A 24,193-nucleotide genomic window follows, 5' to 3' on the forward strand; every position below is an offset into this window, starting at 1 on the left:
ATTGTTCGGGGTACATGAGTGTGTCCGCACGCACGTGAGCCTTTGTAGGACAGGGGAGAAGTGATTATTTGTAGGCCAGATGATGGTTGGGTTCTGTTCATCAATCTTTAATTGAACTGACACGGATGCAGTGTTTACTGCTTTCTCGTTAATGCAGCTGCTGTGCTTTTCTATGAATCTGAAACCCCACGCATTATCCGATGTAGGAGAAATTCAATAAAATATTTGTATTTATGTATATATATATATATATATATACACACACACACACACACACACAGCACTCAGAGTTACCTGTCAGTTACTCGGCCTCGTCACAACCGCGGTATAGGTAGCGGATACCAGTTCCATTTGAGTATCCACCTCATCTCTAAAAGATGTTCACAAGAACGCCAAACTAACACCTTATGGGCCAAAGGCATGAAAATCTATTACATATTTATTATAATAGAAAGGCTGCCTGTGTAACTTAAAAAAAAAAAAACAATGTGACACGAGAGAAAAATTCTCAACACACATACTAGTTAACACCAAAACAATCTTTTTATTGTTCACATGTATTAACTTCTATACCTATACAAGGGCTGCTTGGGTTCTTCTGCTAACTTGAGTTAAAAGATCAAGCCTGAAAGAACACCCAAACTAGATAAAATGTTTTTGGAAATGAGAGCACCAGAATCCCAACAAAGATTTGTTTTGCTGGGAAATAGGGGTTTTGACGCATCTATTGTCTCATTAAGTCTGTGCTATTTTACATGTTGAATAAAAATCAGAATCACCACTGTACAGTGTTGCCGTCTCTGCTATTGAAGAGCATAAATGACCAAAAAAACAACAACAAAAAAACAAAAAAGAATCTCATTCTCTATCCACTTTCCTCATTTCACTCTTAGGCTCAAAAAGACCAAGTCTTTTTTTTTCTTTAAATATACATGATTAACAGCGAGTCATACTACTTGGCCAAAATCCACCTGTAATGTGCTGAACTTGATTCAGCTCATCAGCTACGAGAGATGTGGAAGACAGATAAAAGACGCTCTCAAGTTACACATAAATCACTCAACTTTATGAACCATACAAAGATTTTTTTCAGTCACTTCTCAACAGGCCTCACGCATGAAAGGAACATGTATGTGGATATATCAAATGTATACTATTTACAACCAAACTGCACCATTATTCTACTGTTACAGTTTTCTACAAAATTGCATAAGTGTCTTTCCTGTACGTGACAAACATCTTAGAAATGCATCCTCTACGGACTTTGATATCACTTCTTAACAAACAGAATAAGTTTTGCCACAGATAAATACCCTTTAGACCCAACAAAACAAAAAAGCTCAACAATGCTTGCTCCCTGGTAAATGCCTGTGGAGAAAGCTACCTGATTCGTCACTCAATGGGAGGGGCTTAGAGATTTGCCTCTTTAAGGCAAAACCTCAAAATCCCCCAATAGGTTCTAAGCTGTACTATGCAAAAGGACCATTTCTTGGCAGTAACAATCCCAGTACAAGACATTAGGCGCTTTTAGTCAAAGGTCACCACTCTGCTCCAATACTGAAGCAGTGAGTCAATCTGAAGTGATGAGACGGATCATGTCAGATACACACTGGGGGTCACAGAGTAAAACGCCGATGAAAATGAACATGAACATGTGTGCTGCTGTCCATGCACCAACATCTGGCTTCCATCACGGGCTGACAGAGGTCTTCTTTGGCTCGGTCTGGACCTCCAGTGTTTTTCCTGAATCCTCTCCTTTCTTTTGTTTCCGAGCATGCTTGTATTTGTCCACATATGCCTTGACCAGATTCCCCACCTTCACCGGGTTAATCTCCCCACTCCTGCTGTGGCACACCTAATGGCCAGGAACACAAGATAAATTCAGACCAAAACAAGGCAAAAGAAAAAAATAAATAAATCAAATACGCCTTTTTATCCAACCTTCTGCACAGCTTTGCGTAGAATCTCTTTGTATTCATCTTTGTTGATGTCTCTTCTCTGGTAAAAAGGTTTGATAGCTAGTTTCACTTCCTCAATGGCTCTCTCCTGCATGTGAAGCTTCTTTAAATACTGCTGGCAGAAGTAAAACAACATGGATGTCATGACAAACATTCCTCATGAAGGGGGAAGGAGTTACAATCAAGATTTAAAGTAAGGTAACTTTTTGGAAAATGAAGTCTCTCATTTTTAGTGCCAGACAGGATACCAAAAAAAAAAAAACGACAAAAAACCCCAAATCCCCTTCCCTGCAAACGTTACAGAGCTCCATAATCACACCAACTACAGGATGTTATTTTATCAGATAGAAGAACCTTCTGACAGCTTCAGCCTCCTGTCCCATCTTGCTCTCTTGTTTCCCAAAGCCTGCAGTTCCTCCAAAGTATATTCTGGTTCAAATAGATCAGGATCAGTCTTGGTTTGGCAGGAGTAATCTCCTTCAACCGCTCTCTCCTAGTAAGCTATGACTCAAAGCAGCAGGCGCTCCTTGTCACCAACAAACCAACATTATGCTGGGGTTTTTCCCAGGTGTAGCACTGAATCAACGGCCCAGTCAGGAAGTGGGTCTGGGCTTGTATATGACTCAGATAAAGACCTCTCTCGATGTAACAGTTTTGACAGTGAATGTGAAACCCAATCCTAGTTCTCTTAATGCAGGCCATGACTACTTTCAGTTAAAGCGTGTTTGATCATTTTTGAGATGGTGTGCTAGCGACCCAACTCTGAGCAATCGTCCCTAGCAGGCAGTTTCTGGAGCTTTGTAATGTACCAGAGAGGTGAGCAGGGTATCAATCAGCTTGTCTGACACTCATAATGATGGACAAATGAACAGTTTCCAAAAAGTTTGCATGGACCTTTAATTAATATGAAAGTAAATGAGACTAAAGCCATGTTCACCTTGTCCTTTCTTGATGAATCCTCTTCCTCAGCCTCTCCTTGCTCAGAAGTCGACAGCCTCTCAGGGTGCCCACCATCAGAACTTAGCTTGGTACTGAGCAGACCAACAGCATCCCTCTTGGAGGGGTCACCCACAGTACCTGGACCAGCGCTGTCCTGTGAGAGTCAGTGATGAGATTAAGACCAAATAACCACAGCTTAAAATTATTTCCTCTGGTCCATGTTTGAATTGCAACAATTTTGCCTGTATTGTTGCGAAACACATTTTGGCAAAGGTGTGTATCTTCCTATTTATTTTGGTATTGCAACCTTTAGTCATATACAGATCAAAGATAAAACCTTTTCAGTGAGATATTGTCATCCAAGAAGGTATTAAGAAGGTTTCTATTTAAAAAAAAAAAAAAATCTTAAACTGCACTTGAATCTTGTACTCTTGCTCATCACCAAAATGTCCATGAATGTCAACACAAAAGAAAAATAACCCTATTTGGTACATGGAAAATATGTTTGTTGGTTGATTTTGGTAATATTGCAATATGTATCATGTCATTGCACTTTTAGGAAGGGGGGGGGGGTGCCTTTGGATGTTGGAGAAGAGTCCTCAGTGACAACTTGGCCGTCTATGCCGTCTCTCTAAAAGGAAGGACCTGTACTTGGAAGCTACAACCACAGTTTTTCAGTTTGAGCGCTGACACAAAAATCTGAGCTTTGGGTTTTTGCTTACAAATACATTTAATAAACCTCGTGCCTCACTGTGCAGAAGAGACTGGGTCATTCATTCATTTGTATGTTACAAATAGCTCGATATTGCTTTCCTAGGTTAATAAACTCAAACAAATATGTATACATTTACTGTATTTACACTCGTTAAAATACTTCCAACCTCCTGAGCATCTGCTCTAGCTCCCTCAACAGCTCTCAGCCTCGCAAAATTCAAGGAACAAATCATATTTAGTCTCATGACATCGCAGATCTCCTCCTGCCAAAGTCTGATGCTTTTGGAAAGCCAGATAGTCTCTTGGACAGCAGGGAGTAGGACCACGAACAAACTCACTCTCCTTACGTTTAGTCAACATGATGCTCACCCTACAGTTTATCAACATTACCTTTGTATTTTATTAAGATTCTTCTTTGGACATGTACTGCTTGAATAGGAATTAAAAGCTAACTAATGGGGGTGTCCAAAAATGTTTTACAGGTAGTTCATGTATCAATTAAATTGTTAAATCATCATTAATGCATATCTGTCTTTGTCTCTGCCCCGCTGTCCTGCTCTCTGTCCCCCCAACCGGTCAAAGCAGAAGGCCGTCCCCATTGAGCCTGGGTCTGCTCGACGTTCCTGCCTGTTAAAAGGAAGGTTTTCGTCGCCGCTGTTGCAGAATGTGCTTGTTGATGGAGAATTGTTGGGTGTAAATCATTGAAGGAGTGTGGAACTGGACCTGCTCTATCAGTAAAGTGTCATGAGAGAACTTTTGTTGTGATTTGGCGCTATATAAATAAAACTGACTTGACTTAAATGTGTAATACACACCACATATAGACCCCGCTGTCTTACAGCGTGGTGATAAGTGTAACTATACATGAAAGGTTTAGTCCAATGTCCACACAGTATTGTTGCATCATCTCAGTGTGAGACAACGAAAGGAATTCATTGCTTCCATTTCAAGTATCTTCTTTGAATGTCAGGGACAGAATTTTGTTTACCCAACTGATTTATTACCGCTCCACCTCTGGTTGGACAGTAGGTGTAGGGACAGCTCTGATAAGCATGAATTCCTTTGTGCAATAGCCCTCCATCAATGACAACATGTTTTAGCTCAGAACTAGTGAGAACACGGACTAGTCCAGTAGATAGAACCAAGCTTAAAATCATATTCAATGGCAATGGGTTAAGGTGGGAAAAGGGCTTCACTGTGTCATGGTCAGTATCATGCCCAGGCAACTATGAAACCAGTGATACAAATGGCCTTCAGTTTTGATTATTCTAAAATCAGTTTTAGTTTCTGTCACGTGACTACACCCAAACAAAACATTATCTTTTTTGGATAAACACTGCCACCTTCTGGTCATTGAATTACATTAAATACTGGAAATACCTCTGAGGATACTTGAAAACAAACTAAGCGTTTCTCTGTAGTGACAGTGTCCTGAGTCGTACCTGACTGGTGGTCTGGACTGTGGAAGAGGGTCTGCGGGCTCCTTCCTGCTTCAGTTTCAACTTATAGAGGGCCAGTTCTGAATAAAGGTTGTAAAATAAAGTAATTTAAGTTAGGCAGGCAAATTACCTTATAGATTCCCTCCAGTCAAAATGAGCAAAAAAAAAACAAAAAAAAAGTTGACTGGCTACTATTCAAATGACCCACAGTACCAAGGCTGGCACATAGATTACTAGTGGCAACACTTACTGCTGGCAGATTTCTCCGGTTGAGGGCTCTCTGGCTCCTGTATATTCCAGGTGACCCTCTTCCCTGGTGTCTTGGATTTGGCTCCCATCATGGCCGACACCTGCTCTCCCTCAGGCTTCTCATCCTTCTCCGGTTTGATAGCTGCAACCCTTCCCTCTCCACGCTCACACTTCACATAGTCCAGGTTGTCGAGCATCACATCAACATTGAATTCATCATCGGAGTCTGAAGGTTGCTGCTGACCTTCCTGCTTTATAGGGACAGTGTTGGGTTGTTCTACAGGGGCCTTTAAATCTAGGGAGCTGTGTGGTTCCTGTAGGGTAGCTGCTGCAGCAGGTGTAGTCAATGTGGAAAATGAGGTGACAGGGGTTAGGTGGCACACTTCAGGGGAACTAGGCTCATTTTTGATCGTGGCAATTTCGCAACTTTCAGTCTTGATTATTTCACATGTCTCAATCTTGATGAGATTTTTTTTTATTCCTTCCTCTTTTGTGCCTTCAGCTTTGATCAAAAAGGGGGTGTCAACACATTCTTTCTTAATGGATTTGGTGATAGGAGAATCTTCAAACATGTCCACAAATGGTAGTTTTTCTTTTTTAATGTCTTTTGAAACCATTTTCTCTTTCATAGTTTCTGCAGTTGTGGCCTGGCAGTTTGTGCTAAGGTCTTCGCTTTCCTTTTTACCTGTGAAAGAAGAGGTAGATGAGATGTCCTGTTTTTTCGCTCGAGTAATCATTTCCTCTGTGAGTGAGTTTTGGGAAGTATCTTTCTCTTTCTTCTCTTTCCTATCGTTCGAGGAGAAAAAAGAGGACCCCAAGGTTTTCGGTACACTTTTGGAAGAACCCACATCTTTCCTCTTCTCTCTTGAGCTTGATCTCGACATGCGTCTGCATTTGTCTTTTGATCGTGCCTCCCCCTTGTCTCTGGAAGAGACAGACGATTGTTGTGGTCGTGTGTGATCTTTCCTTCTTTCTCTGGATCTCGACCTGGATCTTGACTTTGATTTTGAGCGAGAGTGATCCTTTGATCTAGAAGGCTCATGCCTCTTGTCCTTAAACACTCGTCTTCTCTCTCTGCCTCTCTCTCCCTCGTCATGGCTTGGTTGCTTATGCATCTTCCTCCTTGAACGCTCTCTGCTGCTAGAGCTGGAACAAGACCTACAAATCAGCAATGTCATACAAAAACATCAACAGAAGCATTTGTGTCACAGTAAAATGTTTACACATCAAACACATGGTGCCTACTAAATAAAACCCATTATTTTTCATTTACCTGGACCGCTGCCTGTCTTTGGATTGTGAACGAGACTGATGTCTCTTTCTGTGAGTCCTCTCAGGGGAATTAGATCGGGAACTGTTGGAGGATGAACCTTTCCTCTTCCTCCTCTCTCTGGACCTTGACCGCCTGGAACTCTTTTCTCTATCCTTGCTCCTTTCTCTCTGCCCCCTTCCCTTATTAGAGGCATGATGGTCTCTACTCCTGCCTCTGTCTCTCTCCGAACTGCTTGAGCTAGAGCGTCGCTCTTTGGATGGAACACTTTTTTTCAAAGTTTTCTTCTTATGACTCAGATCTTTTGATGGGGACTTGGAATCAGACCTGATTTCAGCCTTTTGTTTCCTCTTTGAGGAGGCTGAGCTGGATGCTGATGAATCATTTTTATAGTAAGGGCGCACACTGCTAGGAGTTACAACATTCTGACCACTCTCCTCCTCTTGAATCCCTCTCTCAGGCTTTATATTGACCGGGCTGGTGTGAACCTGGGATGTGAAGTCTTGTGTCTCCGAACTCAAATTACTGCTGAAACTGTGGCTACACCTTTCAGCTTGCCCGATATCATCCAACCCTGGCTCTGTCTTAATGCGAATGCCTGGTAATGTTTGTTTCTCTATCTTAGTGTCTACTAATCTTGATTCTTTTTCAACCTTGACAATTCCCTCTGAGCATCTGACTGATGCCTGTAATGGGCTCTCCTGTACATTAGCTCTCAGCAGTTCGTCCTGGGAGACTTCACTCTCCTCTGTTTCAGTTTTCACGTGAACCTGCTCCTGCTTGTTCCCCAAACTGGGATCTAAACTAGCATTTTTGGAACTACTGTCTACTAGTAGGCTTGGATTCTCACTTTCACTATCAGAGCTGTCGGAGTCTGACAGAGTGGGATTAAAGGGATCATAGATATTATTACTGTTTAGTTCCTTACTGACGGGCATACAGGAGGCCAGGAGCATCTGTTTATCTCTATGCAACTGTCTCTTTCTGGCTTCATTTGCCTTGTCCCTCCAGTGGTCCTGTATGCTACCTCCACTTGCAGAGGTGGTGCTTAACCGCCTTGAATGCCATGAGTTCCCACTGGAGTTAATGCGGAAGCTTATAGCAGATGAAGATGAAGTAGATAGGGAGGAATGACATGGCTGGGTGGAAGGACAGCCAGTGGATGATGAAGAGGAAAATGAGTTGGAGAAGGCTGAAGATGAGCCTGCTCCATCAGACCTGTGCCTCTGAGCCTGGTGATCAGCTCTGCCCTTTTGCTGGTCTATGCCTTGCTGCCTGTTCTCATCACCAGCAAGGCTGTTCATGCCTGTTTCAGGCAGGCCATAACCATTAGTACTGGTGGAAGAATTACTACTAATGCCATTTCCCCTACTGCTGCTCTCCCTTTTTATTTTCGGTATCCTAGGAAGTACTGACACATCTACCCACATGGGCTTCGTAGGCGCCTTCTTAGTTTGGGATTGTGCTGGAACTTCTGCCTTCCTTGTGGAGCTAGAATCTGGGCCAGTGTGCGTAGAGGAGGAGGTTGATTCTCTCGGGGCTCCAATTCCATTGGATCCCCGAAGCATAGGAGATAAAAGGCGCCTGTTTGTATGCAGTGGCTGTGAACTTGAATGACCTCTAGGTGTGAGATGAATTGGTTCTGCATGGCTGGTGGAGGGGATTGTGAAGTGGGGTACTATTGAAGGGCTCTGGGAGAAAGGTCTGTTAGGGGTGCTGGAGGAGGATCCAGGAAGGTCTGAAGAGTACTGGGGTGAAGAAGAACTGTCTCCTGGGCTGATCTGAGCTCTGGACTCTCCTGCACTACTGCTTTTGCTGCACCCTGGCTTTACTGCAGATGGCAAACTCACTGTAACACAAGAAATAATAAGCACAAGATAAGACTGTTTCTTGTGTGTAGTCTTCCTGTTGCATTGATGTATTTGACAGAACTGTTGTATTAAAATGCTACTTAGTAGTGCAATGCATTTATGTCTTAATTTGGGTATACGGATAAACAGGAAATGTGACATTCTGTACTCTACTTACTCATGGTAATTAGTCATGATAATTTGGAAAATTAAAGTGTGAAAAATGGAGACAGCAAACAAATTGGTCAGTCCATCAGGTGTGAATAACCAGTAACTACTGACTTCTTCTGATACCACACTGAGAAGAGGCAAGAGGAGGTCGCATTTGTGGCTGAAGACCTATCCAACCAAAACATACTATCAAGAATCTCTTCTCACACAGCTACACATGATCAGACTTTGGTTTTAAATATGTACCACACACTTACTTGATTTTGTAGCTTTTAGAGAACCATCTCTGTTAATGACAACATCAGAGCTGTCCATCAACAACATGCTTTGTCCTGATAGGATGCTGCCAAGCAGGTCAGGTACGGGGGCCGCTTCCACAACACCTCCTGCATGAGGAACTTCCATACCCCTCCTGCTATCAAGAGAAAACATTTTCTCAGTTATTCTTCAAATTAGATATCATCTTCATTCATCAGCTAAGACTGACAAGTATACACCTTTTAATGTAATCAAAAACATGCTATGTTGAAAGCAATTAACACATATCAACAGATTTGGATGCCTAACATTTTTTCCTTTCTTGAAAAAAATGCAATTTTTGCATACACAGTTGAACACTTATTTCATTTTCAGTTGGGTTTGCCATTGCCGATTTGAAGCATTATGACATTCGATTACACATGATGCATCACACTGGCCCTTATGTAAAGTTGCGCCAAATTGCGAGTAACTGCAAGACTCTGTGGTATTGCAGCCTTGCATTAACTCCACACCTGTTACAAGAGGTAAAAAGGCTTTCACCTTGAAAGGCTTGCAGTGACTGGTCGAGCGACGGGCTGATGAGACCGAAGAGCAGAGCGAGAGATCCCTCGTCTCTTGGCCTCCAACAGTGATGTTATGTGTTCTTGTTGTTCATCCTCCTCACTGTTAAATCAGCAGTCACAATTTGCTTAATAAGTAACGCCACTAAGTTAATGATAAAAAAAACTAAAATATACATCAATTCTATCCAGTGGTGGTCTACCAGATGTAGGGATAAGGTTACAATATAATGAACGTAGCGCAGAACTTTTTGGAGATGGCTAGAAATTTTTTTTCTGCATAATGTTTAATATAATTAAATGTGTCAGTTTAATTTAACTTAATTATAATGCCTAGCAGAGACAAGTACCTATGTCAGCAGCACTAGCAACCATGGCTTTATTTATGAAAAAAAAAAAAAGATATATAAAGTCTGATTTTTTTTAACCACATCTACAAAATAAACAATTCATTTTACCATTCATCCACAAAAGGATCAAGGTCAAAGGGATCTCCATAGACAGAGAGAGATGCAGCGCCTATGTCAGCACGCATGCTGCTCAGTGTTTGCTCTGAGGGTCGATACACTGTTGGAAGTGATGAGCCTTTCTTGTCTTTTGCAATTCCAAGGTTGCTGGCAATGCGCCTTCGAGGAGTGGCTGTCTTTTTCCCAACCTAGAGGTAAGATATAGACATGTGGATAATATCTTGACTCCAAACTACTACCATGACAAATGACATCTATAACTATACATTCCAATTATAGGACAGATATTGACAGACTTACCAACTTTTTTCTGGATTTAGTCTTCCTCACTTTACGTTTCCTCCTCCTGACCCTTGTACTTGCTGAATGACCATTTTTACCATTAGCAGAGGATGTCCTCTTGCTTTGGACCTTTCTGCGCTTTCCTGTTCAATCAATAATAAAAGTAATTGCCATGTTTGCTTTGCTCTTTTAAATGTATTATATTTGTGTAAGTGTATGTGTGTATACTTACTGGTCCCATGCCTGCGACCAGATGGGACATGAGATGTGAAGTCTCTCACATATACAGCTGTGTTGAGCCCCGCCACCACAGCATTAATAGTCTCATCCAACCAAGTGGACTGCATCAGGTATGTGGGAGCCAGCTAGCAAAAAAAAGAGGTTTAAGTCACTCTACAGGTGCGTACTTTATTCTAGTACACAAACTAAATACATGCACTGTTCCCTAACACAAGGATTTTAACTACCAGGCGTCAATTCTGCTGTCCGTGTCACTGAGATGCACTACTCAAAGACACAACCAGTGAGTCATGAGTTAGTCTACTCAGCAGATTAGCAGAAAAGGTTATGCAACATCAATACAACCATCTCTAATATCCAGCCTTGTGCAAACAGAAGTGTGTTAGAAAAATCAGCCAAAACACGCCTCATGCCAAACCTGTGAGGAGCGTGCCTGTGTGATGCGATGACGGTTGACATTCGCTCGAACCCTCTCACTCTGCTGGGTACGAGCAATGGCTCGAGTGGGACCCGCAGCCCGGGACAAGGAACGACTGGTGACAGGATGAGCAGTAGAAGGCAGGCTTTCTGCATCACTAACTTCTTCAGCGGAAGCCCCTGAATCAGGACGAGTTAAACATGAGACTTGTCAAAGGATGCTTATAGTGTGACGAATATTCTATGAGGGATTCAGCAATGACACTTGTAATGTGTTAAATAAAGGCAGAAGTGTGGTTGTGTGAATTTATCTTCTTGCTTAACCAATAAAAAAAATGTTTCAGACATAAACATGAAATGCACAATGGCCATGTTTTAGATGGCCATAAATTCCCTGACATATGACAAGCAGGGCCCTATGAAATCTGTTTTAATTTTGTTCTTCTTTTTAACATTTCCTGTTACAATTTCAGAACTCTTACAATTTTAGCAGATTGTCATCAACACTTATCAATTTTACATACTGAATGAAATAACTCAGTAAAATGAATGTACTACTTATGTAAGTGGAAACAAATCTAAAATCTCATGAATAAATATTCTTGACATCAAAACACTGAGTAAATTTTAGAAAGAATGAGGAACAAGTCTGTATTAGTTCTTCCCCTGCTCTCTCCCTTTTACGCTCACTGGTAGAGACTCAGCTTAATGGTAATTTGGTGTAGGTAGATAAGGAGGTGGGTAGGAAGCTTGGGTGCTGCAGCAAAAAAATATATGACAATAACAGAACATACACTTTATACATACAACAATAATAATAATCATATCGGTATAATTCAATTCAGTCCTTTGGTAAATTCCAAAATAATTTTTGTTTTAAAATTGAACTAATTTTCATCCCATGATTCTGTCCACATTTTCCACTTCATGGATATCATAAGGCCTTACATTTAAAATACTGTCTATTACATGAGAGAGAACTGATTTACTTTTCATCCCATATATTAGCAACTATTCAATGCCCAATGTCAAAATATTGTTTGAGTTTTAGAAGGCAGAAAAAAAAAAAAACAATCTTACTTGAGTGATTGTTGCTGGCTACACACTCTGGACAAAACCATTCCTCAACAGGAACTGCATCAAGAGGTGGTGTCAGACACTCCATGTGGTAGCTGTGAAAGGCATCAACGTTCTAGGCTCAGACAACGCATTTTTTCCCTCAACAAAATCACAATTTACTTTGCTTTCAATTCCATGCCTCCAAGACAGACTCATACACTAAATACAGTTAACACGTTGTAGAGTCTTCCCTCCCCTTGAATCGAGTAGAATCGGCTTTTTAAATAAAAGGTAACCATGTTTGGAGAGAGTCTGCCAATGGCATTTCACCGACAGGAAACTCAGCAAATCAGAATGTAATGATTGTGAAATTCAATACAATTTAAGTAGTCGCCCCCCCAAAATTTTCTGCTCGTTCCCCTACCAATTCTCAGTCAGGGGCTACAGCTCTCCAATTACAAAACAAGGTTAGTCTGAAGACCTGGTTTAGTTAATTATGATCCTGTTATGGGAGTTTGAGTGTGTAATTGCCCTGCAAAGATATGTCAAAATGGCTGCTGTTCAAGGAGTCTATTCCCCATGGAAAGAGCAACCATGTCTTCTAAATGTCCTGATAAACATTAATGCAAATTTCTTCCTCCTATATTTCCCATTTATACTTTTAATATCAAAAACAATGTAAAAAAAATATCCAACAGCTTCAAAATCATGTGAACTATAGACTCCAAATCGGTAAAAGTATTTTAGGGCGATGTTTGTTTGTTTGTTTGTTTTTGAAATTGCACTTTATTGTCTTCATTTCATATGAATATTCCCTCCAAGGACCTAAAACAGAAATTTTCTAAATGAATTATAAAAGGGTTACTGGAGGACATCATCTGCCTTACCCAGCATCACAGCCGTCGCAGAGTAAAAGACGATCCTCTCGATCGCTGCCCCCACACACTTCGCAGTTGGTCTGCTCCAGGTCCAAATCTACTGCCTCCTCTTGTTGTACCTTTGCAGGTTTTTGCACTGTGATCTAAGTGAAACGGTCATCACAAGAATCAGCATCCATATAGAAAAGTTAGAAACTAATTCCTCTAGCACACCGATGGATTATAAACAAAACCATTGAATTTATCACACAAATGTATACACCCGAAGAATCAAGTGGCAGGTGTCCGAAAACACTGAGTCCGTCAATCCCGAAATGGGAAAGTCTGTGTTTTCTGTTTCAGAAATGGAGTCAATGCATACCTCAAAAAATAAGTAACTCTTGCTCGTTTCAGAAATTCTTCATTCCACTACATAAATGCATAAACTTACTTGTTATTATAAATTACAGAAAATTAGTGGAATTCTGTGTTTTGCACCATAAAATATATTACAGTGTTTCTCTGTAAGGGCCTCTGCCATAGATTGATCGTTTTTACCAACTCGCTCTCACCTAATTTGTTCATCTACACTGGATCACTGCATTTGGAGACAACTACACCTTCACAGTTTCTTTGAGTTATACCATTTATTTACTTTAAATCTTACACTGTTGGATACAGGTGTACACATTTTAACACTGAAGATTACAAAGCAATTCGACTCGTATTAGTCTTTGAATACTGTGTCTTGAGTTACCCTGATTGTTTTGGTGGTTCCTTCCTGATCCGTCAAAAAGGTGTGGCTAAGGGCTGAGAACACTTACAGTAAATACTAGAACAACCTAAATGGACCAAACCATGACCTGAGGGGGTGGCTCTTTTGTGTTACTTGGTTTGACCAAGACACTATATACACTACCAGCCAAAGGTTTGGACCCACCGTCTCATTTAATGTATCTTTTTGTATTTTCATGACTATTTACATTGTAGATTCACACTGAAGGCATCAAAACTATGAATGAACACATGGAGTTACACAGGGAACAAAAAAGTGTGAAATAACTCAAAACATGTTTTATATTCTAGATTCTTCACAACAGCCACCCTTTGCTTTGATTACTTCTTTGCACACTCTTGGCATTCTCTCAATGAGCTTCATGAGGTCGTCTCCTGAAATGGTTTTCCAACAGTCTTGAAGGAGTTCCCTGAGATGCTGAGTCCTTGTTGGCCCTTTAGCCTTCACTCTGCGGTCCATCTCATCCCAAACCATCTGGATTGGGTTTAGGTCAGGTGACTGTGGAGCCCAGGTCATCTGGCGCAGCCCTCCATCGCTCTCCTTCTTGATCAAATAGCCCTTACACAGCCTGGAGGTGTGTTTGGGGTCGCTGTCCTGTTGAAAAATAAATGATGGTCCAACTAAACACAAACTGGATGGGACGACGCTGCAGGATGCTGTGGTGGCCATGCTGGTTCAGTGGGCCTTCAGTTTTGAATAAATCCCCAAGAGCGTCACCAGCAAAGCACCCCTACACCATCACACCTCCTCTATGCTTCACGGAGGGAACCATGCATGGAGAGACCATCCATTCACCTTTTCTACAGCCCATAAAGACACGGCGGGTGGAACCAAAGATCACTAATTTGGACTCATCAGACCGAAGCCCAGATTTCCACTGGTCCAATGTTCATTCCTTGTGTTTCATGGCCCGAACAAATCTCTTCTGCTTGTTGCTTTTCCTTAGTAGTGGTTTCTTAGCAGCTATTCAACCATAAAGGCCTGATTGTCGTAGGCTCCTCTGAACACTTGATGTAGAGATGTGTCTGCTACTGTGTAGCATTTATCGGGGCTCTAATCTGAGGTGCTGGTAACTTAGGATTTCAAAGGCTGGTGGCTCGGATGAATTTATCCCCTGCAGCAGAGGAGACTCTTGGTCTTCCTTTCCTGGGGTGGTCCTCATGTGAGCCAGTTTTGTCGTAGTGCTTGATGGTTTTTGCGACTGCACTCAAAGAAACATTCAAAGGTTTTGCAATTTTTCCAGACTGACTGACCTTCCGTTCTTTAAGTAATGATGGACTGTCATTTCTCTTTACTGAGCTGATTGGTTCTTGCCATAAGCGTGCAGCGCTGTGAATAAAGCAAAGGGTGGCTACTTTGAGGAAACTAAAATATAAAACATATTTACAGTTACTGGACAAATTTTTCTTTGCTACATAATTCCATATTTTATATATATATATATATATATATATATATACATATATACACATACACACACACATATATAATTGATAGCACTCATCTCACTTTACATTTCCTTATGGAATACATATTTTGAAGTTTGTTCTGTTACCATCCATGCATTTTTTCAATCATACTTGACGGTCAACTTCCGTCTTCATCAGAGGAGTCACTGGGGGCATGAGTGACGTGTATAAATGAGCTGATGTTCACTGAGTGTTGACCTGTCAATCCATTTCCTCAGACTGACAGGTCAACACCCTTGCTGACAGCTCGCTGCTAAAGGACGTCGCTCCAGGTGTGGGAAAGCAAGAAAGCCCCCTTGTCCTGGTCCATGGCTGTGCAGGCTCGCTTCCTGATCTCCACTTCTTTCATAATCCAAAACTGGCGCCTGTTGTCTTCTGTGCGTATGACTTTGGCCTTTTCCTTATTCATTATATGATTTTCCCATTTGCAGTGGTCCATTATTGCTGATTTCATGGTTTCCTCTAACGGCTGTTTTTTCCTGATCGTGTTTGTCTTTTTGCACTCTTTTTGATGATCTTTTTTTTCATGTGTTGACAGGACATCCTGTTTCTCCTATGTACGTTCTACTGCAGGAGTGATATGGTATTTCGAATATGGCATTGCATTATTATTTTGGTCGATCTTGCCTTTGGGGTGTACTAGGAGTTGTCTGAGTTTAATGTGTGGCTTGACCAGGGTGCTGATGTGATTTTTGTTCATTGTCCTTTGGATGCGTTCTGTGATGCCCCTTTTGTGCGGCAGTGTGACCATTCCTTTATTTTCTGTTTTGCTTGCCAGTTTCTTTTTTGTTGTTTGTTTGTATTCTTTTTGCTCTACCTGCTGTCGTCCCTTTTTTATTGCCCACTGTGGATACTAACATCAAATCAGTGCATATTTTATGTGTTTTTCTTCTTCTTTCCCCCTCCTCTTCTGTTACAAGTTGTGCTTGGTCGTATAATGTTCTTACTACTGACATTTTGACATTTTTAGTGTGTGGTGGGGTGTTCTTATCTCTATGGTGTATACTGGTCTTTGTGTGTGTTGGTTTTCAGTAAGAGTGTTATTCTTATACCACCATCATTTATATGGGTAATGTTGATGTCCACGAAAGCAATGAATTGATTTATTTCTTCCTCGTGTGTGAATTTGAATTTTCCACTGTCATCCATGGAGTTGAGATGGTTTGTGATCTGTTCTTTATATCTGAATTTTACTTTCTCCAGAATATCACTGACGTAACGCTTCCATAGGGTTGGGTGTTTGTGCTCAGGTGCAGATATTATGGCTTTATTCTTCGGGTCTTCCATGAAATACAACGCACATAAATCGTCGCCAACGGCACTCCCATGGTGAAGCCTTCCTTTTGCTTATATATGGTGTTTCTGAACCTGAAATAAGTGGATGTGGCAATGAAATGAAGTAACTGTGCTGTGAGCTTTGTGTGTTTTTTGAGTCATTTGTCTGCTGTCAACTGTTTATGTATTATTTTCAAAGTGGCTTCCACAAGAGTCCGGGTGAATGATGATACAATGTCGTGGGATATGAATATTTCGTCTGCTGCCACTTTCATGTTTTTGAGTGAGTGAGTAGAATTCAAATACATGAAAGTTGCAGTAGGTCAGCGATTATGTGCAGGTTTTCCATTGAAGACCAGGAGAATAAAGCCATAACATCAGCACATCTTGCTTTCTCACACCTGGAGCAACATCCTTCAGTGGCGAGCCATCAGGAATGGGTGGTGTTGACCTGTCAATCTGAGGAAACGGACTGACAGGTCGACACCACCCCAGTGAACATCATTTGACATACACGTCACTCACCACCTAGTGGCGCCACTGACGAAGACGGAAGTTGAGAATACCAAGACTTTCAATCATATACATTCAGGAAAAAAGTACAACGAAGTCTCTGTCCACCCACATGGTCGATACCTTGAAATGTCCTTATGTGGGTCAAACGGAGTGCAACCAGAAACTTAGGATCACTGAACATAAGGCTGCCATTGGAACTAGAAACATGGACTATGCCACTGCAAGACAATATATAGATCAAAATCATGGGTCGGCTACTTCTCCCAAATTCACTGGCATAGAAATACTAAACCCAATCCACAAGGTGGTGATCAAATTAACAGCTCTTAAGAAGAGAAGCATTCTGGATCCACAAACTGAATACCAATGAACCTTCTGGACTTAACGAATTGCAGGATTGGCGTTGTTTCTGGTGACATGTCTATAATGTGTGCTTGAAAATACTTTTTTTTGTTGTTTTTTTTTTTGGGGGGGGGGGGGTTGTTGTTTTTTGTTGTTGGTTTTTTTGCAAAAACATGAGTTTTCTTATCATCTGACTGCCTGGTCCCTAACATTCAAATACATCTATTTACCTGTTGTAGCCTACGGAAACATTTTGAGCTGGACACCCTTTCTCTCTCCCAAACAGATGGATACGGGTGGACCTGAACCCATTTGTTTTTCCCTCACTGAACAAAAAACAGCCTCCTCCAGGTTTTCTCTCTCTGAGCTTTTACCTTGTAGTAATGTCACCAATACTTCAGGTACAGTCTCACCATCTCCACCAGAAAATATTCAAACACATTTGAGATTTGTGAATGGAAAACAAGAAAATTCATGGTGCACCAATGCACACCAAGGGAACTCTAAAATCTAGATAATTTCAAGCATGTAATTCATGGTGCTTTCAAGTGAAAAGTACAAGTATTGAAAAGATTGAAGTACAATCTAACATAAACACTTAAATGACCACTATGGTCTTTTGAAAGGAGGACTTGGACTAGAGTCATGATTCTCCCACACAGCATTTTCAAAATCTTAAGTCTTAAGTCTTAAGCTCAAAAACCGACAATGCGCCTTATAATCTTTTGCGCCTTATATATGGATCAATTTTGGTTAATTATGGCTACCGTAGTCAGGGGGCGTCGCTGAAGTAACAGCAGTAAAAACGGTAAAGAGGAATTCCAGTCCCACACCACTTGTGTGTGTATAAAGACCCCAAAGTGGCTCCTTTCAAGAGACACGCTTACAACGCAGAGTTCAAACTCAAGGCTATCAGTCACGCAGCTACCGGTACGTACGGTACCGTATTGTGAATGCACTAACTTGTTTTGGGAGTGAACGGAGTTGTCAGAACGTGGTTTGTATTCTATTAATAAAGTTTAACCGACTGACTTAGCTGACTGTTTTGTTGACATTCCCTTTAGCGCAGCTCCATCGAGTGGATGCATAACGCAACCCCAGCCACTACAGTCGTTTCTATTCTATGGGCCTTGTAACGCGGTGCGCCCTATGTATGAAAACAGTTTTAAAATAGGCCATTCATTGAAGGTGTGCCTTATAATCCGATGCACCTTCATCAAACATTCACGGAAGTAGTGTAAGCGAGGACTGAACACACTCACCATTTTCTGCACTTTGCCTCCATAGCATTTCCTTAGATATATATTGTTGAAGGCAGTGCGGTCCACAGGGCATGAATTGGCATTCTGAATAAAACAAAAAGACACTTAAACCCGAGATTCTCCATTTCCACATCTCTACGATACAAGACCATATACAGTGATAAAGGATATGACTTGATCTATCTAACCTAATGTAATAAAAAAAAAAAAAATCCAAAGGGAAACAACTCCCCTTTGATTCATACAAACTAGAGAGGAATTTATACTTCAGTTTTGAGGGGTTACCTAAAAATATGTTACCTTGAAAACGTAACTGCATGCTGGGTTATTAATTTGACAACAACTGTGGTTGCCTGTTTGCAGTTTTGGCAACAACTTTCGAACGCCACTGACGATTTCTTTAAATGTTTCCTTTTAGTGACAGACACTTAGCAAAGCTACAACACATCCTTCTGTCCATTGCAATTTGCCCTGCTGTATTAATGAATACATGAATATAAACACAGCAATAGCACAGTGATAATTTTGTGTTTGGTATGGGGACTTAGTGAAATAATAGAATTTTTTTTAAAAATGACAGTTTACTCAGAAAAAATTCAGTCGTTATTTCGTCACTTTCATGCTTTCATGCTGATGGAAGGTCGGTTGAAGTTCTTTTAGTTCACAAAGCACTGCTTGATTTTTTTCAAGAAAAGTTGTTGCAGTAAACTCTCAAACAACTGAATGAATTGTGACCAATTATCAAATATAAACAAGCATAATAAAAGCATAAAATGCCTCAATACTGTTCATCCAGAGTAATCCTGAAGCCTTGACATGCCAAATTGCTTCATTAGCCTCACTATTCACTGTAGCAACTCGATTTGATAGCATGTCACTAAAAACATGCTATCAGTTACGTTTTTTGAAACAACTTGGCATATTGAGGCTTCAGGACTACTTTGTAAATTTGTGGTTTTATTTGCATTTTTTACATTTCGAAATTCCTCACCATTCACTCCAGTTGTTTGGGAGATCACTACTACATCTTTTTCTGAGAAACTCCAGCTATGTTTTGTGGACTGAATAAGTTACCCGACCTTCCATCAACATGAGGTTGAGTAGATAATGACTGAATTTGCAGTTTTGGATGAGCTATTCCTTGAACTAAATCAAAACCCACAGCAGAGACATCTGGTTCAACCCTAAAATTCAAGCATATTCTAACTTACCTTGGTCCATTCAAGGATGCAGTCAAGACAGAAATAGTGCTCACAAGTCTCAGGTGTTGCGACAGGCTGGCTACTGAATGAGTTGAGGCAAATAGGACATTTGTCTGCATCCTCATCTGAGCTCATGCCTGCAAGGTCAGCAGAAGTCTCTCCTAAAGGTCCTTTCATATCTTCCTCTTCATCTAAAAATAAGAATAAGAAACTATATTTTAAGCAAGAAAAAGGGGGAGAACATTATCATAAAACATACAACACAGGTGTACAAAGAAATGAATATTAGAAGTATGGAACCACAACATCACTCATGACAGTACAAATAGCAAATACAAAAACTCTTACCATTTTCCTCTTCCCCCTCCTCCTCTTCTCCATCATCCTCATCCCCACTATCTGATTCTCCTTCCTCAGACTCCTCCTCGACATCGTCAGAATCATCTAGGAAAAAAAAAAAATCAGACGGATTTAACATTTTTATACTGTACTTAGAAGGGAATACAATGGCTGATAATATGAATTCATTATTAGTTAAAATGCTACCTGAAATGGCCCACAATGCAGCCCTTTTTCCTTTGTTTTGGGAGCTGCTGCGGTTTATCTGCTCATCTGGGCTGTCGTCTTCATCCATGTTTGACCATCAGCAGAATTTCGTATGTTTCCCTTAATTTACGTATGATGAAAAATCATGTTACTTAAATGCTGTGACTGAGCAAATATATTCACTGTTTCAAATACACCTGACGACGAAAAGGTTCCCATTAGCTTTGAGAACTCAAGGTAATTTTACTTTCACCTGAGTAAGTAAACAAAAAGGAAAATCAGTTGTCACGCATGTGTTCTTGGTATTTTGGAACGAATTATAACAACATATATAGTAGGACATAAAATTTCCCACCTAGGTGCTCGAAAAGGGTTGAGAAACTTAAAACTGCATCGACTGTTAACGAACTGACTGTTAACTATTAGAGATGTGTTAGCTAGCATGTGCTAGCAGAATAAACGACAGCTAACTTGCTTTTGTAAACAAAGAAGGAACCCCGTCTCCAAATACAGTGGTTCCTTCATGCTACCCGTTAAATATACATGCTGGGTAAACACAGACATGCCTATTTTAGATACTCGCACAAATAAAAATAATGAACTAACCTGTAAAGCTGTCCTTAGTAAATAACTAACGCTAGCTATAGCATTCGCTTAAGAGGGCTACCTATCTGGAGGATAGCTAACACTAAATTTAGCATATAACTACAAGCTAATTCGGACTTTGTACTGAAACCATTTAGTGTGTGGGCCAGTCACGTTAATTACCCATACTACCCACATAACTACAATGTCCGACTCATGCATTTAATAGTAATTTAAAACCTACCCTATCCAGCAGTGTGGTATAGCCTATGTTTAGAGTGATTCTGAAGTCTCCACGGTGAGTGACACCACCGGCTGCTTTTGGACGGAAATGGCCGAATGAACTCGAACAACTGCGCCTCTTAAAGACACAGTGTCCATTTGTATGAAGCGTGGGTCCGCTCGCATGCCAGTTCAGCCCATCAATTGTGTCTAGAATCAATCTTAAGCAGTGAAGTTGCATGTCATGGGGCTGCAATTAATCACCCCTTTAAGAGGATTGTAGAGTTTCTGTTTCATTTCATTTTCATTCAGGACACTATAATTGCAAGAGACAAGAGCAAACAAACAATCTGAATTTTGTCTTTCACATCCAAGAGAACATATCGAGAACGCCTCTCATCATTACCGAATGCACTTAAGCTTATTGCAGCCTCCTAAATGACAATTAAAACAATTTTAAAACAGATTAAATGCAAAATTATCTTATAAGACACATGAAAGCCAGGGTTAGGTGTAACAAGAGAATGTATAAATACACACTACGGAATCTACACACACACACACACAAACACATCAAACTATAATAGCCTATGTGTCAGTATACTTCGGAATAACATATTTTTGGATTAGGGGAAAACGCAAATGATCAAAAGAGGGAAAAAAAATCAACTAAATTATGGCAGTGCAATGCTAACCAACCACACATTTGGAGTAGTTCACTGTGGCTCAGTATTTTGTTTTTCCAGGTTATGCTTAGAATTTTAACCTTGTCCATGTGATGAATGAAATTTTATCCCGTAGTTCTTATAATTATTCCTTTGAGGTGCCGGAATGAATCCACAGCCAGTGAAACATGCGAGTGTCACTGTCGCCACCCAGTGGCAACAAACTTGTCAGGTTAATCTGCTCCATAAAATAGTCTTACCCTGATTTAATATCATAGTGGGTATCCTGGGATGATTAAAAAAAAAGGCTCTGAGTGTCGATATCTGTTCAGAAGGGAAAAACATAGATTGCAGGGCCCAAAAACCTACGTTCCTTGCTCAAGAACACCATGTTCTGATGAGTTGGAAGGGGGGAGAGGGTCACGATTTAATTGTTTCTTTATTAAATTTGTTAATTTTCTGTTTGTTGATTAAAGTAAGTATATACGTATGGGTATGCGGATATGTATATGTGTGTGTGCGTTCACACAAACGTGTGAGAGTTGATTAAAGTTATATTTACTCTACGTTTCTATGATATGTGGGAAACATTTATGCAAATGTCAGGTGGAGTGCAGTGGACACTGGCTACTCTTCATTGAATACTATATATTATGTCTAAACTTTTAGGTGTAACCGTCAAATAGACCGACAGATTAAAATTGATACTGTGTTATACAATTTGTTAATGATATCAGGGGGCCTAAGTGTCACTCCGTAAATAATTGAGCGCTCATCCTCCTTCACGTCGTCATCATCAGATCAGACTGTCATGCTGCATCCTTGGTACGTGCGCAGCCACACTCCGCTCATGGCAACACTGTACACAAGCGAGCTGAGTTCAACCACTTCACACTGTAGGGATGGGGGCGTCCTTTCTCAAAACCCTTAAAATTACACCTATCCCATCGATGTTGGCCACCGCCACATCACTCGGCGTCTCTTTAACGGTAATGGCACCTGTATGAGTTGGTGTTGGCGATAAATAATCACTCAGGGCAGGAAACTGTTAACGAGCGAATGGTTTAGTCCTAATGTACCGACGTGCAAAACTGAACGCGCCGCACCCCAACTATAAGTCTAAAAATGAACTGAGTTGCTGGTTGTATGAAGCCCGCCTCTCCGGTGAGTTTATTCGTTTATAGCGGATAATAGGCGGGGCTTACAACCCGAGCGCGGATGAACACTGGCTATGCGTGACGCCAGTTGTCTCTTCATTTGCATAACCAGGTCGGGTTGCAGATGCAGGGGAGTGGGCTGGGTAGAGATAGTGCAAGTGAACTGAACTTCAGCGGTGTAGGATTTACTATACTCTTAAAATTCGCCCAACTTTGTGTACGCGCTGTGATTTGTATAAGAGAAAAAACAATTTGGGTTGTGGGGTATAAAGTACAGTGACTCCAAATGGCGAAAAATCAACGCTTTTGTTGTTGTTTTTTAAATATTATTTAAGAAAACTTGGACTGGTAAGTAGCTCCCTTTATCTACCACTATTCTTTATTCCGTCTGTGGTGATGATGAACAGGCCACATACCGTGTGTCATTAGGGGTCATTTTTAAACAAATTCCTTTACAGTTCTGTTTTTAAAATTCTTTATATTTTTAACTCACTAAATAATTGAAAGTGAAATAAAGCATTTTGATATATTTAGGTTACCAGTTCATTGCCTTCGTCTGCACTGAAAGCCAGCTGGGTTTTTTTTTTTTCCTTCTTATTCTCAAGAACAGTTTTTACAACATTCAAGATTAAATCGTTAATTTTTTTGCATTACGTTTGAAATTTAGAGGATATTCCCTAAGAAATGTGAATGAGACAATAACCTGCTGACATTGTTGATTAGGTTTTGATTCATTGCTGTTTTAATGTACATCTTTTGCCTCTTATTCTCCACATTGTGTGTGCTTGTTGTTGCCAGGACACTGGTTAAGATCTAAAAGCAGGTAAGCCACTGACTAACGCACATTGTGCCAGTTGCCAGTTCCACTGTGCGTGTGACAGCGGCTAACCTGGTTTTGGGAATACCTCTCACGTGTGGGTTGTCCACAGCCGGAGCAGACAGACATCAGTCTACCAGCGGCCCTCGGTCATGTCTTGTGCACGTTGCTGGGACAGGCCTGCTCAACATGACTGCCCTCCCAGTGGTCTCCAGTCGCTACTTCCTCCCCTTTTCACATACTGTACTTTCTGTAGGGCCAATAGAGTCAGCATGAACTGCTATAGATCTCTCATGCCACCTACCGTCAAGGCTCTTGGTGCATATCTTTTTCAATCATTCTCAGTGTTCCAAATTTTAGGTCGGGGCCCTCGGGGGGTTCTTGAGATTACACTACAGTGACACTCAACTTGTGTGGGGTTTTTTTGTTGTTATTGTTGTTGTTTTTTTTTGGGGGGGGGGAGGGGTTGTAGAACAAAAAGGACACAGAAAATAATTTTGTGGTATTGCCACTACCAAAAGCAGTTGTCCATTTCTGTTGTGTCATCACACTGCTGCTCCGATCTGTGTGTTACTCAAGTGAGAAGTAAAGTTGCAATGAACTGTG

The 24,193-nt window shown here is 40.9% G+C and overlaps 1 protein-coding gene and 1 long non-coding RNA gene across 6 annotated transcripts; one reads left to right on the plus strand and one right to left on the minus strand.

The window, feature by feature from the left end:
* Positions 1-380: 380 nt before the first annotated feature.
* Positions 381-21,071, minus strand: phrf1 (PHD and ring finger domains 1). 5 transcript variants are annotated; one of them, XM_086208339.1, is made up of 19 exons: positions 20,971-21,071; positions 20,142-20,261; positions 19,944-20,039; positions 19,605-19,786; positions 18,394-18,477; positions 12,764-12,897; positions 11,898-11,989; positions 10,819-10,997; positions 10,393-10,525; positions 10,179-10,303; positions 9,870-10,066; positions 9,392-9,514; positions 8,848-9,005; positions 6,573-8,418; positions 5,301-6,445; positions 5,054-5,130; positions 2,896-3,051; positions 1,942-2,073; positions 381-1,855 (listed from the first exon to the last, which is right to left on the minus strand). In XM_086208339.1, the coding sequence occupies exons 2-19, from the start codon at positions 20,227-20,229 to the stop codon at positions 1,691-1,693; spliced, it is 5,112 nt and encodes a 1,703-aa protein (XP_086064465.1). In that variant the 5' UTR covers positions 20,230-20,261; positions 20,971-21,071; the 3' UTR covers positions 381-1,690. The 5 variants fall into 5 exon arrangements, with proteins under 5 accessions (XP_086064465.1, XP_086064461.1, XP_086064462.1 ...); XM_086208335.1 differs by having other exon boundaries at positions 5,301-6,457; XM_086208336.1 differs by lacking the exon at positions 20,971-21,071 and adding an exon at positions 20,748-20,964 and having other exon boundaries at positions 5,301-6,457.
* A 1,873-nt stretch (positions 21,072-22,944) lies between these two features.
* Positions 22,945-24,193, plus strand: LOC147258480 (uncharacterized). The gene is made up of 2 exons (XR_015116966.1): positions 22,945-23,118; positions 23,569-24,193. It is a non-coding gene; the product is annotated as an uncharacterized LOC147258480 (long non-coding RNA).

The sequence above is a fragment of the Aulostomus chinensis genome, chromosome 7, assembly GCF_037954235.1.
Source record: "Aulostomus chinensis isolate RoL2024-O1b breed Wild chromosome 7, RoL_Achi_v1.0, whole genome shotgun sequence".
In the NCBI taxonomy this organism is placed as follows: domain Eukaryota; kingdom Metazoa; phylum Chordata; class Actinopteri; order Syngnathiformes; family Aulostomidae; genus Aulostomus; species Aulostomus chinensis.

Excerpts from the sequence above, each read along its gene's own strand:
- phrf1 (XM_086208335.1), bottom strand. The coding sequence starts at position 20,229 with ATGGATGAAGACGACAGCCCAGATGAGCAGATAAACCGCAGCAGCTCC. Across the intron at positions 19,787-19,943 it reads GGAGGGGGAAGAGGAAAATG|ATGAAGAGGAAGATATGAAA; the intron begins GTAAGAGTTTTT and ends TCTTATTTTTAG. Across the intron at positions 10,998-11,897 it reads AGCCAGCAACAATCACTCAA|GGGCTTCCGCTGAAGAAGTT; the intron begins GTAAGATTGTTT and ends GTCCTGATTCAG.